General features: G+C 45.5%; 1 protein-coding gene across 2 annotated transcripts; it reads left to right on the top strand.

Moving 5' to 3' along the window:
* The first annotated feature begins 323 nt into the window (after positions 1-323).
* On the top strand, positions 324-8,207 carry LOC130190100 (mitoferrin-2-like). 2 transcript variants are annotated; one of them, XM_056409296.1, is made up of 4 exons: positions 324-1,463; positions 3,842-4,070; positions 4,154-4,210; positions 7,133-8,207. In XM_056409296.1, the coding sequence occupies exons 1-4, from the start codon at positions 1,155-1,157 to the stop codon at positions 7,624-7,626; spliced, it is 1,089 nt and encodes a 362-aa protein (XP_056265271.1). In that variant the 5' UTR covers positions 324-1,154; the 3' UTR covers positions 7,627-8,207. The 2 variants fall into 2 exon arrangements, with proteins under 2 accessions (XP_056265271.1, XP_056265270.1); XM_056409295.1 differs by having other exon boundaries at positions 329-1,463; positions 6,993-7,610.
* The last annotated feature ends 7,339 nt before the right edge of the window (positions 8,208-15,546 follow it).

Here is a 15,546-nt window from a genome sequence, read left to right on the forward strand (position 1 = left end):
TTTAGAGTATTATCCAAATAATAAGAACAATAATGTAGTACTACCATTTATCAAACACACACAGAGTCATCATCTGATACTTTCTTTCAATTACAATGAATATACATTTATATATTAATTACATATACATTTAAATATATATATAATGTATACACACATATCAATCAATACGTATATAATGATCAAAAAATAAACATATATATATACGTGGATATATATGTATATATAGCCTATATAATATTAAAAAGTTGGGATATTTAAATCAGTTTGAAAGGATCTTGAGCGACACAAAAAGAGACATACATTTGAAGCGCTCAACACTCAGACTGGGACATTTCTATTGTTTAATGTGTTATTGTAATTGTTTCATTGCTGTTTTGATAGTTTTTTCCCAAGGAATGTGCACAGTTCCACCTGGAGGCCATATTCAAATTTAAAATGTTGTCAAAAGTCATGTGTGCAACCTTTTGTACCCCCCAAGTTATTGATATCTAAAGGGAGTGTGAGAAATTCACAAAAGGCTAACAACTTACACAGTTAGTTGTCCTCATAACTGCTGCAGCCGTTAATGTCAATTTGATTTACTTGGAATACATTCTTTATATTTGGTGTGTTTTTTATTTTTTAAACAGCAGTACCATGTGTGTCCAAATGTCCTTCTGGACAATACAGTCTATGTTATGTTATTGTATTGTATCTAATTGTACCATATAACGGCTATTATTACGTCCAGATTAAGTCCAAAATGATGTATATATGTATATATAGTTCCAATTCCAATTTGGGACGTCCTGTTTAAAACGCTTCCCGTAAATACACGTGACCTCCCGATGTTAACCTCTGCTCCCACTGGCGCTGAAGCCCCGCCTACTTTATTTACCCGCCTTATTGCAAGCCGGATTCAGCCAATCGGAGGGACTGGCAGTGATTGACAGTCGGGCTGTCGAATCAGCTCGCGCTCCTGGCGTGACTTCCTGACAAACCCACCGAGACTCCCGGTTCACGGACCCGCTCCAGCTGCCTGAGCGCAGTAGCAGCGACCCGCCGAGACTACCGGGAAGATCGGGTCGCAGGAGCCGTCCATTTTTCTTTAACCCCCCTCCCCCCCACCCTCTCCCTCTTGAACGGACGGTGTCGCGTCCCGGCGAGCCTCCATGGACACACCGGGCGTAGACAGCCGGGTTACCGGGGCTGCCGCCGGGGCAGAGCTTCGGTGGATGGGCGGCCGGCTCCTGGACGCCACGGGGGGGTTCGTCGGGTCTCTGTCGCCGAGGATGCCCGGGGAGCAGGACTTTTCCCCGGCGTTGCATCGACTGACTCCCCCGGAGAACTCGACCTCTGCGGAGCCCGAAATAGACTACGAAAGACTGCCTCAAGGAGCCGCCACCGGGACTCACATGCTGGCGGGATCCGTGGCCGGTATCATGGAGCACTGCGTCATGTACCCCATCGACTGCGTCAAGGTATTGAAACGTCATCACGTCGCGGTCACGGGACGGCGGTCGGTAACCGTTGAGAAGCACGGAGAGCTGACGGAGTCGCGTCACAATCTGACCTCGTTAACAGAGGTCAGATGACGTTAAACGACGTGAGACAATGCAGTCAAAAAGTTAACAAAATATTAATTAAACTCTAATTTTGTGTTTATTATTTATTTGGCTAGCCACCAGGCCTCCAGTAATGGTCTTTAACTGACCTTTTTACTCTTTGTGGAGTCATGAATCTTACTTAAATGACCACTATTTCACAGTTATTGTTAAAATGTTTTAAAAGATTGTCGTTAATTGTGATGCTCGTCTTCAATTCTTTACAGACATGATGTGAGTTGATGGTAATATTGGTCACCGAGGGTTTAATGTGACGAGAGAACTGGCTGGTGGAAAAGAGAAAGAAGAGGTGAATGATTAACTCAGACGGGTAGATCAACGGTAGAGATGATCGATGCTTGGAAATCACACACACACACACACACACACCTTTTGTTTGCCAGTTATCTAAGGAGTGTGTGTGTTTACTGTAATCTGTCATAACTGGATAGTTCCATGATTACATTACTATATAACTATGTCATGGTTCACATCCGAGTTTACACAGAGACACTATTACTCATGTGTATGTTGTGCCTTTCTACAAGGTGTTGCACAGTTTTATTACACAACTGCAATCTTCCCGCCTTGCGTAATAATACAACGTACCGTCACAAACTTCCTCTTAAACGGATCTAGGAAGGAAATTTGAGCGTAAACCTCTGTTGTGCATACAAAAAAAGACTCACAATGCAATGCTCTACATACAAGTGGAGGAATTAACATCAGGAAGACAAAGAAACCGTGGGATATAACTTTTAATTCCATATATCCTTAATGTTTTACACGCTCTCGTCTTCAGAAGAGGAAGAACTAAACCGTCCTCACTGGTTTCCCAGAACAAAGCGCTCCTTCACCACAGATTCTTTGATGATGAGCTCATCCAGTTCATCGCATTTGTGTTCCGGGCAAAGTACCCGGTACTCGGTTACCACGAGTCTGAATAAAGTACCCGGTACTCGGTTACCACGAGTCTGAAGAAAGTACCCGGTACTCGGTTACGAGTCTGAATAAAGTCCCCGGTACTCGGTTACCACGAGTCTGAATAAAGTACCCGGTACTCGGTTACCACGAGTCTGAATAAAGTACCCGGTACTCGGTAACGAGTCTGAATAAAGTCCCCAGTACTCGGTTACGAGTCTGAATAAAGTCCCCGATACTCGGTTCCCACGAGTCTGAATAAATTACCCGATACTCGGTTACGAGTCTGAATAAATTACCCGATACTCGGTTACGAGTCTGAATAAAGTACCCGGTACTCGGTTACCGCGAGTCTGAATAAAGTACCCGATACTCGGTTACGAGTCTGAATAAAGTACCTGTTACTCGGTTACCACGAGTCTGAATAAAGTACCCGGTACTCGGTTACCACGAGTCTGAATAAAGTACCCGGTACTCGGTTACCACGAGTCTGAATAAAGTACCCGGTACTCGGTTACCACGAGTGAAGAAAGTACCCGGTACTCGGTTACGAGTCTGAATAAAGTACTCGGTTACGAGTCTGAATAAAGTACCCGATACTCGGTTACGAGTCTTAATAAAGTACCCGGTACTCGGTTACCGCGAGTCTGAATAAAGTACCCGATACTCGGTTACGAGTCTGAATAAAGTACCTGTTACTCGGTTACCACGAGTCTGAATAAAGTGTTGGAGTTGGACAGCGACACACCACCTGGACGACACTCACTGGAAGAAAATAGAGGTAGACTTCTACGTTACATTTGTTAGCGTTTTATTATTCAGGATACAAGTAGACATCATGCATGGACCCCCCTCCTCAGCTGGGACCAGTGGCCCCAGCGCTGGAGAGAAGGTCCATGCATGATGTCTACTTGTATCCTGAATTCTGAATAAAACGCTAACAAATGTAACGTAGAAGTCTACCTCTATTTTCTTCCAGTGAGTGTCGTCCAGGTGGTGTGTCGCTGTCCAACTCCAACAAAAGTACCCGGTACTCGGTTACCACGAGTCTGAATAAAGTACCCGGTACTCGGTTACCACGAGTCTGAATAAAGTACCCGGTACTCGGTTACCACGAGTCTGAATAAAGTACCCGATACTCGGTTACGAGTCTGAAGAAAGTACCCGGTACTCGGTTACTGCGGGAAAACGTGGCGGGAACACAACGCCCTTCAGTTAACTTTGAACGACTGGTTGTACGAACATCAGGCACCGATCTTAAAGAAAGAAGGAACTCGCTCTGTCGAGTCAGACTTTAACTACGAGGAAATAATTTAGATTAACGTTCTCCGCAGACGCGCATGCAGAGCCTCCACCCCGAGCCGGGGGCGCGCTACCGGAACGTGATGGACGCCCTGCGGCAGATCGTGCGGACGGAGGGCGTGTGGCGGCCCATCCGGGGGGTGAACGTGCTGGCGGTGGGGGCGGGGCCTGCCCACGCGCTCTACTTCGCCTGCTACGAGAAGATCAAGTTCTCGCTCGGCGACGCCATCCACCCCGGCGCCAACAGCCACTTCTCCAACGGTGAGACGGGGGGCGCGTTGGGCGCTTAGATGTCGGTTAGATGACGACGGCGAGGCTTACACTTCTTGTCCTCTGCTCGACAGGAGTGGCGGGTTGCATGGCAACGCTGCTGCACGACGGCATCATGAACCCAGCTGAAGGTAACTCCTCCCCCTTTGTGTCTGCTCACCTGACCCGAACATTAGCGGTGGTCGTTATCAGTTTAACGTGAACCATCACAGTAAATAAAGTTTGACTGATGATCGTTATCCTCCAGGATCCAGTAGGTCATGTGATCATGACATCCTGATATTTCTTTAGTCTCTGATCATGTGACGTCAGCAGCCAATCAGTGTTTAGACCGACAGGAGAGCTCGTAACATGAGCTAGTGACGTTAGCATCGCGGCTAACGGAGAACCAGCAGGGGTTCAAGTAACATGATGATGCGTTCAGGCTCTGCTAAGTGAAAATGAGGACTAGCTGAAGGTACATTATATAACGTTCTCATGATGCGTTCAGGCTCTGCTCAGTGAAAATGAGTACTGGCTGAAGGAACATTATGCAACATTCTCATGATGCGTTCAAATGTAATCAGTCAAAGATGGATCCAAACAACACACATATCTATATCTGTGAGACTCTATAGAAGTCCTCCTCCTCCAGAGACCTTGAATCCCCCTCAGGGTGTAGTTCCCCCATCGGGCCACCAGGTGGAGCCACAGACTAAACGCTGCTGAGACGCTGTCCTCCTTTCATGTATTAAAGGGTACCTGTAGTGCAAAACAACAACGTGCTACATCCATTCGGCGCATCAAATAAATCATATTTACCCCGCTGCTATTGTCAACAAGTCACGCATAGCCCGAGGATTTACATTTCTTTGTCAAAATTCCGAATCCGTGGGCGCAGCCATTTTGCTAGTTATTGACTCCAGCTCAAAGCTAACTATGACGTAGAGTCGTTGAAAGGAATTCAGCCAATCCGGAGCCACTTCTACGCGTTGCTTCTTGGGATAGATCGGTGGCCTCAAGAATTACACAATCTATATCAGGGGTGCTCAATACGTCGATCGCCGATCGCGCGTAGTATTGGTAGATCGCATGACATTAAAAAAAATTGGCCCGCCCCCCTGTCACTTTCTCTATAGCGCCACATTACAGCAGAAGCACGTCATTTCTGTCTCTACGTGTTGCGTTGACAGTCCTCTGCCCGCCGTCTCGTGCGCGCGAGCTCCGACACCGGTTTGCGCGCATCGGGACGGACGGAGCAAAGAAAAGTCACTAGCACCCCGAACATGTGGCCGAACATTGCATCAATGAAAGACATCTCCAGCGCTGGCTTATGCGCGATGTAGCTATCAAGCTCACGCTTTTGTGTGAAGCAGATGAGGTCTAATGACACTATATCAGGGCTCTCAAGTCTCACGCATTGAGCGTGAGTCTCACGCATTCGGTCTTATCTCACGCACTCCGCCACACATCTAATTCCTCACGCTGAAAAACCTCTCGGCTATTTAATGCTTGAATGCAGGGGTGCTCAATAGCCCGATCGATTGTTGAGTAGAAATAGTCACTAGCACCCCCGACAACTCTTTTCGGCTCGATGCGGCGCGCAACAGTCAGCTGTATCGGTGCTGATGGAAATCTCACGCTTGCCTGTCTTCAAAACTTGAGAGCCCTGCTATATCATCGGACATAAGTTCGTGTTCTTTACAACAAATGCACTCTGTCTGTTTTCTGTGGCACACATTTCCCACAACTGCACCAAACGTCCGCCGACTTGCGTGCACGGTCCGCACGGTGAAGCATCTGGACCGGCGGTCCTTCGGCATCAACTTCATCAGAATCATCGCTATCATCGCTGTCACAATTAACTAAATGGGTTATAGTCTGCTTTTAATGGTTCAAACAAGTATCCAGTTGCTGAATCAGACAATCTTTCATCGTCCATATTCTCAATCTCTCAGCATTTGTTTGCGAGCGCTCGACGTTGTTTACATTGGTATCTGAACACATCCGCTCTGGCTGGCTGTCGATCTCTCAACGATCTGACGTCACACCACCCGCGACATATTCAAGCTCCAGTGCAATGTCGCATGTCGGAGTTGAGGACTTTGAACAGCCTAAACTACGTATTGTTATTGAATACTGGACTGTCAGTGCATGAATAACCTTTAGAAACACATTATCTTTTGATCTGGCTACACATTGTTTTGCACTACAGGTACCCTTTAATGACTTCATGTTTATGTTTCTTTCCTTCCTCCCTTCCTTCTTTCCTTCCTCTCTCCCTTCTTTCCTTCCTCTATTCCTTCCTCCCTCACTTCGTTCCTCCCTTCCTCCCCCTCTTCCCTTCTTCCTTCTTCCCTTCCCTTCTTCCATTCTTTCTTCCCTCCCTTCCTCCTTTATGTCCTTCATTCCTTCTTCCCTCCATTTCTTCCTTCCTGCCTTCCTCCCTTCTTTCCTTCCTCCCTCCCTTCTTTCATTCCTCTCTTCCTTCCTCCCCCTCTTCCCTTCTTCCTTCCTTCTTCCCTCCCTTCCTCCTTCCTGTCCTTCATTCTTTCTTCCTTCCTTCCTTCCTCTCTCCCTTCTTTCCTTCCTCCCTCACTTCATTCCTCCCCCTATTCCCTTCTTCCCTCCCTCCCTTCCATTCTTTCTTCCCTCCCTTCCTCCTTCCTGTCCTTCATTCATTCTTCCTTCCTTCCTTTACTTCCTCTTTTCTTCCTTCCTCTCCCTATCTCCTTTTCTCTTCTCACCGTACATCCTCTTTCCTCCCTCCCTCGCCTCCTCCTCCCTCCTCCCTCCCTCGCCTCCTCCTCCTCCCTCCTCCCTCCTCCTCCTCCTCCTCCTCCCTCCTCCCTCCTCCCTCCCTCCCTCCCTCCCTCCCCTCCTCCTCCTCCTCCTCCTCCTCCTCCTCCTCCTCCCTCCCTCCCCCCTCCCCAGTGGTGAAGCAGCGGATGCAGATGTTCAACTCCCCGTACGGCGGCGTGCTGCAGTGCGCGGCGTCCCTGCTGCGGCGCGACGGCGTGGCGGCGTTCTACCGGAGCTTCGGCACGCAGCTGACGCTGAACGTTCCGTTCCAGGCGCTGCACTTCATGGCCTACGAGTCGCTGCAGGAGCAGCTGAACCCGCGGCGCCGCTACCACCCCGCCTCCCACGTGGCGGCCGGCGCGCTCGCCGGGGCGCTCGCCGCCGCCGCCACCACGCCGCTCGACGTCTGCAAGACGCTCCTCAACACGCAGGAGGCTCGGGCGGTGGCGGGCTCCGCCTCCTCCGGGCGCCACATCTCCGGCCTCGCCCAGGCCTGCCGGACGGTGTACGGGACGGGCGGCGCCCCGGCCTTCTTCAAAGGCTTCCAGGCGCGCATCATCTACCAGATGCCGTCCACCGCCATCAGCTGGTCCGTGTACGAGTTCTTCAAGTACCTGCTCACCCAGCGGCAGCTCGGCCGCCTGAGGGCCGACTAGGAGCCGCGGGCCGCAGCGCCGCCGCTGGCCACCAGGGGGCGCACCGCCAGAAACACGACGACAGGAGAGACACGCCTCTTGTCTTCAGAGAGGAAACACTTCCTGGTTAGTCGCCTTCAGGCCGTGAGGAAACGTATTGATACCATGTCAACGTATTGATACGATGTCAACGTATTGATACGATATCAACGTATTGATACCATGTCAACGTATTGATATCAACGTATTGATATCAACGTATTGATACCATGTCAACGTATTGATGTCAACGTATTGATACCATGTCAACGTATTGATATCAACGTATTGATACCATGTCAACGTATTGATACCATGTCAACGTATTGATACCATGTCAACGTATTGATACGATATCAACGTATTGATACCATGTCAACGTATTGATATCAACGTATTGATACGATGTCAACGTATTGATGTCAACGTATTGATACCATGTCAACATATTGATACCATGTCAACATATTGATACCATGTCAACGTATTGATACCATGTCAACGTATTGATACCATGTCAACGTATTGATACCATGTCAACGTATTGATACCATGTCAACGTATTGATGTCAACGTATTGATACCATGTCAACGTATTGATACGATATCAACGTATTGATACCATGTCAACGTATTGATACCATGTCAACGTATTGATACGATATCAACGTATTGATACCATGTCAACGTATTGATACCATGTCAACGTATTGATACGATATCAACGTATTGATACCATGTCAACGTATTGATACCATGTCAACGTATTGATACCATGTCAACGTATTGATACCATGTCAACGTATTGATACCATGTCAACGTATTGATACCATGTCAACGTATTGATACCATGTCAACGTATTGATACCATGTCAACGTATTGATACCATGTCAACGTATTGATACCATGTCAACGTATTGATACGATGTCAACGTATTGATACGATGTCAACGTATTGATACGATGTCAACGTATTGATACGATGTCAACGTATTGATATCAACGTATTGATACAATGTCAACGTATTGATACGATGTCAACGTATTGATACAATATCAACATATTGATATCAACGTATTGATATCAACGTATTGATACGATATCAACGTATTGATATCGTATCAATTCCGTTTTAGGGGCCGGTGACATGAATGTCGTCGCTACGGTTACATTATGTATTTTTCTGAAGCACTAAACGGATTCCTGCCTTCAAACCGCTCGGTCGTTAAAATCCAGAATTACTGAAGATTATTTATCAAACATGAACATCGTGTAAATATTTTTGTGGAACGCGGCACCGGTCAATAAATCGATATCGAGGTTTTCACGGTCAGAAACAAGAAAACGTGTGTGTGTGTGTGCTTCCTTCCTTTGTGTTTAAATGCGCTCACATCTCCGACTCCATTCCTCCCTCCTTTCCTTCCTTCCATCCTTTATACTTTCCTTTCCTATGTGACTTCCTCCCTCCCTTCTTTCCTCCCTCTTTTCTTTCCTCCATTCCTTCCTTCCTCTCTTTCTGTACGTCTGTGTGTGTGTGTTTTCAAATGCGCTCACATCTCAGACTCCATTCCTTCCTCCCTCCCTCAGTCCCTTCCTTCCGACCATCCTTTCTTCCTGTATGTGTGTGTGTTTGTGTTTTTAAATGCACTCACATCTCCATTCCTTCCTCCTTCCTTCCATCTTTCCTCCCTTCCTTCCTTCCTCCCTCCACATCTCAGACTTCACTTCTTCCACGTCGTTTGTGTGGAAGAAGATTAAATTACCTCAAAGTTTATGACAGAAGGAACAAAAGTTTTGTCCTCAGACACTTTTATGTTTTATTTTCTTCAAAACGCAGCTTCCTGTTACTGAACCTCGTTATCGAGACCGTGAAATATAATAACGTGAAATATAATAACGTTAAAGATAATAACTGATAGTAAAAGTATGCAGAATAACTTAAGCCCCGCCTTCTTTTAGCCGCCAGACATCCAACGCACAACGACTAAAACACCCTCAGAGAGGAAATCTGGTGTTTTTGACGAGTAAATTGTATATATAAATATAGATGATACTTTTCAAAATAATGTGTCGAGTTGTTAAAATAAAATCCTGGAAGGTTTCTATGGAGACGTCGCTGGAACGGATTCAGTCAATAACCTGGAGTATGAACCAAAGACTGAGACGTAAACTTGTTGTTGTTGTTGTTTAGATGACGAACGATCATGTGAAAAAGACTCCTGTGTTTTGTGAATTGTAAATAATGTCGCTCGGCAGCTCCTCGCAGAAGCAGAGTCTTCTCTTGGTGCTGGCTCCTCGTCCTTATTCCTCTCCTTGCTCCCTTGCTTCCTAGAAACCACAGTTTTTGTTTTATGGCCTTTGAGATTCACGTTTATTTTTTCATTTCTAAAAGCGTCCAGATCATCTGGGTCGGTTTATCTTTCTATTTCTTAATATTGTTTCTTTACTTTTACTTCAGCATTTTACTTTACTACTAATTGTATTTTTAATACCGTTTTTTAAATTTATTTTTAGATTTTCAACTTTAGCTTTCTCTCAAATGTAGGAAGCATTTTTCATAATTTATTTTTAAAAATGTATTTGCTATATTATTGTCTACTAAATATAAATGTGATACATAATAAAATATTTCTTTTCCATTAAGTCAAAAAGTCAATGATTCAAACTCTCTACATGTACAATTAATCCAAACTTAGTTTCTTTACACTAACTTTGTCCTTTTTAACTTCTTTGTTTAATAAAAGCTTCTTCACCAACCCAGGAACACACGAGCAGCACGCGGCTGCAGTAGCCTCGAGCCGCCAGCAGGGGGCGCTGCTGCACGTCGGAAGGCGACCTGGGATCCGGTTTGATTATGACGTGTTTAGTGTTGCTAACGAACCCTCAATTATTCAATTAGCAGCAACAGATGATGATGAAGAACTGCTTTACACACGTGCTGCTTCCTGTTCCACACGTGTGAAGATTTATTTTAGTTTTCTAGAGCACCCGACCTTAAAAATGTTCTTTTAAAAAAAGGAATTATTCTAAATCTAATTACTTTAACGATCTGAAATGAATGAACACAAACCGATGACGTCATGTTCTCCATTGTGAGTGTGTGGTGTCCTCCGGCTTTCCGTAGAGCTGACAGGACTCCGGAGCAGCACCTCCACCTCCCCACTTCGCTGGGGATCCCGTTTCACTTGGAGCCCCCCCCCCCCCCTGTTTGTTGTCATCCCCCCGCGGCCGACAAGCTCAGATCTTTCACCTCGTCTAACCTTACCCCCCCCCCCCCCCCCTGTTTCTTTTCAGCTTCACTGAAACGTAAGGCGACCCATTAAGTCGGTGAGGAAAGGTCTCGGCGTGTGTGAGGTCAGAGGTCAGGGTCCCGGTCTGGGGGGGACGCATGGCGGCCGGTCAGAGCCAAGGTCAACAATCAGGCGTGTGCGTTCGTGTGTGGGGAGGGAAAAACAAATCACCTTTAACAACTACCGCCGTGTGTGTGTGTGTGTGTCTGTGTGTGTGTGTGTGTGTGTGTGAGTGTGTCTGTGTGTGAGTGTGTCTGTGTGTGTGTGTGTGTGTGTGTGTGTGTGTGAGTGTATGTGAGTGTGTGTTTGTGTTCTTCAGCGTTTCTAATCTCTCCATCATATATACAGACGATCCCGACGCACAACCGCAAAGTATTAGTGCAAACAGCATTAATCATAATTCAGATTAGCGCCGCGGCGTGAGCCCCCCCCACACACACACACAGGTTTTATGAAGTGTTTTACAGTCGGGCCTCTTCAGAGTAACACACCCTGAAACCACCAACGACGATAGACTCCATTAAAAGAAACTGTTGCATTAATGTACATCTGTTAGACTAGAGGCCAAAAACATTCTCTCTCCTGACCACCAGGGGGCTCCTCTGGTTGTATAGAAGTCTATGCCTCATGTGTTTAAAGCTGCATTCTCTCTCCTGACCACCAGGGGGCTCCTCTGGTTGTATAGAAGTCTATGCTTCATGTGTTTAAAGCTGCATTCTCTCTCCTGACCACCAGGGGGCTCCTCTGGTTGTATAGAAGTCTCTGTTAGTACATTATGGTCTGTAGAGTCAGAGGATGTCCTCAGTGGAACGTTGATATTTGTCCCTCGTCGTCATGGCGATGCTTCGCTATCTGTTGCAAAATCACAATAATTTGGGTCTTTTTTTCTTCTTTTTTGGAACATCCAAATTCTGAATGGCGCCGTAACTCATTTTAGTTTAGTTTAGTGATTTTGAGTTATTACATAAACATAAAAGAGGCCCCGAAATATATAACGATAACACAAACCGCTCCACCGTTCATCAACGTGGAGCAACTTCACCTCCTTAAAGCGTCTTCTACATTTAATAAACTTCTTAACTATAATAGTGAACCACTTGACTCAATTCTGTTGGTCATCATGACACTGATGCCCTCCAGGAGCTCCTGTGGCGTCTCCTCTCCCGTGTCCACGCGGAGCCGATCGGCTCATCGGCCTCGCCGCTCTGAGCGCCTTGCTCGAGGGCTCGCGGCAGCGGACTGCCGGTGGGAGTCCGGCCGCTCGGGTTTTTCCAGCTGCTGGTTTCTGAACTCACTTTAATGGTTCTGATGATTTTCAGGCGAACAAAACAAAAATTCGCGGATTTATGCGTGTTTATTGCGCCGCCTGACAGCCGGGGATAAATCCCGCCGCGTCTCGCGCTGCGTAAACATCGTAGACTCGAGTTTCTTCCCAGAAACGCAACGTTTAAAAAAAAAAAAGAAGAAGCGGCACCGGCCCAAACGGATAAACGTGGAGCGCAGGATAAATATTTAGATGTCTGGGGTTGATGGACGAGCTCTCTCTCTCTCTCTCTCTCTCTCTCTCTCTCTCTCTCTCTCTCTGGCCTCCCATCCCAGGACTCTCAGGGGGGGGGGGGTTGATTATTAAAGACGTCTCCAAACATCGACGTCTGTTGCGAAACCCGTGACGTCAGCGCGATGACTCAAGAAGATCATGGGGGGGCACTTCAGGGGTTCAATGGGGGGGTTCTCATCGAGGATCCGCTCTGGAGCCTCCGCCGTGACCGTGAGTCAGGAGGAACCGGTCTGGACCGGATCAGGTCTTGAGGTACACATGGTGTACAAGTCCTGCTGGTCTGGTTGCCGTAGTAACGGCCCATGTGGGGGGGTGAAGCTGCCTGTCTGGGCCTGTCGCTCCTTTACGTGGCCAATCAGGAGAGCCTGTACGAGCGGCACCTCCTGCTCCTCCTGCTCCCCCTGCTCCTGCTCCTGCTCCTCCCCCTGCCCCTGCTCCTTCTGCTCCTGCTCCTCCCCCTGCCCCTGCTCCTCATGCTCCTGCTCCTCATGCTCCTGCTCCGCCCCCTGCTCCTGCTCCTTCTGCTCCTGCTCCTCCAGCATGTGTGTGATGACAGAAGTCCAGAGGAGGCAGGACCATCACGTTGAGCTGATGACGTCTGTTTGAAGAGTTTGAAGCGTCTTTATCTTTTATTATAAAAACATGTTTAACACTCTGAGAATCTGTCTGGGTTTTTCTATTTTTTTGCTCCACAATAAAATTACGTCACTTGGTACAAGTTTGTGTGTGTGTGTGTGTGTGTGTGTCCAGTGAGGATTTAGTGCACACGTGAAACAAATCCTGTTGATAGACGTCAGATTAGGATATATATTTATATTAGAATATATATTCTAATATTTATATATATATATTCTAATATAAATACATAATATATATATATTAGAATATATATATGTATATTAGATAATATATATATTTATATTTATATTAGAATATATGTATATATACATTATACATATACAAATATATATACATATATATACATATATACATATATATATACCGTCTCTCTCTCTCTCTCTATCTTGCTCTCTCTCTCTCTCCCTCCCTCTCTCTCTCTCTCTCTCTCTCTTCCTTTAATCGTCTGAGGTAGAATCTCGAGGTGAGATTCAGCCAATCAGAGTTGGAGGATCACAGATATTGATCAGTCGGTGATGGAGTGATCGATCCGGAGTGAGAATCAGCTTTAAGGTATAAAAACAGAATAACAATAAAGAAACAAGCAGTTAGTCTTTATCTTCTTTAGTTCAGAGGATCATGTGTTTTATCCAATGATCCATCCTGTCAGTCCAGAAGCTCAAAGGAACACAAAGAACAATGATAACTTTATTTGTCTTTATTTCTCCACGCTGCTCTATTCCACCTGTAGAATAATGTAATCAGTCATTAATCTCAAATGTCAGTAATGTGAGAGTCAGTAGAAACATTCAATCCCAGAGATCAGAGGGTTAAATATGTTTAGAGATAACCGGTGTGATTCATTTAATTGTGCTAAATAATAAGAATAATAGGACAAAATACTTTTTTTTTCAAATCCAAAAATCAACATTCTTCTTTAAATGCAAAATATAGATTATTAGTTATTATTGAGCTCACAAGGATGATGATTATTGTTCTTCTTCAACTTCCTAATATTATTATTATTATTTGGATTATAACTATTTTATCATTATTTGCGTCATTATTTTTAATGTGACAGTTATCAATATTACCATTATTGTTTTTTTGTAATTATTATTATTTGTGTCATTATTTTTATCTTCACAGTTATCATTATGACCATTGTGGTTGTTTTGTGTAATTCATATACCTTTACTTGTATTATTTGTGTTGTATAGTTTTCATCATCATTAATGACTTTTGTTGTTGTTGTTGTTGTTGTTGTTATTGTTTGCCCAGCAGGTCTACCTGCCGCCTCTCTGTCTGCTCTCCCCCCCCCCCCCCCACTTATCGGCCTGTTTACCTCTCACTGATCCTCCATTAGCTGCTAACGGCTCAGACGGACCCGTTCCCCCGGAGCCAGAGGCCGGCCGGCCGGCTCCGGAGTGAAGAGGAGCCGCGGGGACGGAGGGTGGAACTACTTCTTTTTTAAACTTTAAAAATAATAACAAATAAAAATCCCATTTAATGTTGAGAGGAAACAACTTATTTCAAACTAACAACTTCAAATAAGTCACAATGTTTGAGACTGAAACATAATGTATGACGATGACTGAGCTCAGTGAGCTGTCAGTCATCCACTGCCCCCCCCCCCCCCCCCCCCCCGCTGTTCGTTCTCATGTCCCGCGTGAGGACACGAGTGTGCCTCTAATTATACAAGAATGGCTTTTTGTGTGTGTGTGTGGGGGGGTGGGGGGGTGGGGGGGGGGGACAATTACGCGCAGAGGCAAAAACAGCAAGTGATGCTTTTTTTCTACCACGACGTGCACGAGCATCTTTGTTCTCGGGATTCATTTAAAATAACGGTGACCATGTTTTTTTGTTTTGTTTTTTCTTCTTTTCCCATAAACATGAAAACAAAAGTTAGAGAAGAGTTTCATCTAAAATTATCTTTTCGTGCGTAATGGTCACATTTAATGGACACATTGTTCGGCACGACCTTAAATAAAGATGCATTCTAACTTCCTAAAACACGTTTCATTAAACCAACCATGTAGTTTCCCTTCATTATTATTTTTGATCATAATCAATTTTGATGTTATCTTCAAAATGACTGACAATAGTTAAGGAAAAAAAGATATTAAACTATATTAAAATGACTCCTTTTGTCCAATTTACAATAATATGTAAAAACAGAGAACAGCAGCAACGAGTCAAACACATGTCTTCTCTTGATACAACACTCACATATAGATTTAATTGACTCATCAATTATTCCAGTAATTGGAGCACCAAAAGGATGAAAATGAGCTCATTGAATCAATAACTTCCGTTCCAGCTGAATCCCCCATGAGCCTCTCGGTCTGTACGGTGCACCTTCTTCCGGTGAAACGGACCTTTGGCAGTGAAATCACTGCAATTGTGGAGAAGAAAATCACATCTCCATCCCGGGTCGTGAGCGGTTGTTCCGGGCAGGATTAGTCTGTTACCTGTGAGAGAATGGCGTCGGTGTGAGCTGAAATAACACTGACATAAAAGCCCCCCCCCCCCCTTGCCACACA

This window comes from Pseudoliparis swirei, chromosome 24 (genome assembly GCF_029220125.1).
Source record: "Pseudoliparis swirei isolate HS2019 ecotype Mariana Trench chromosome 24, NWPU_hadal_v1, whole genome shotgun sequence".
NCBI classification, from domain to species: domain Eukaryota; kingdom Metazoa; phylum Chordata; class Actinopteri; order Perciformes; family Liparidae; genus Pseudoliparis; species Pseudoliparis swirei.

Bases quoted from the DNA above. Each gene is read 5' to 3' on its own strand.
- LOC130190100 (XM_056409295.1), top strand. From the start codon at position 1,155: ATGGACACACCGGGCGTAGACAGCCGGGTTACCGGGGCTGCCGCCGGG. The intron at 4,071-4,153 runs GTGAGACGGGGG...TCTGCTCGACAG, and splicing joins CAACAGCCACTTCTCCAACG to GAGTGGCGGGTTGCATGGCA. The intron at 4,211-6,992 runs GTAACTCCTCCC...CCCCCTCCCCAG, and splicing joins CATCATGAACCCAGCTGAAG to TGGTGAAGCAGCGGATGCAG.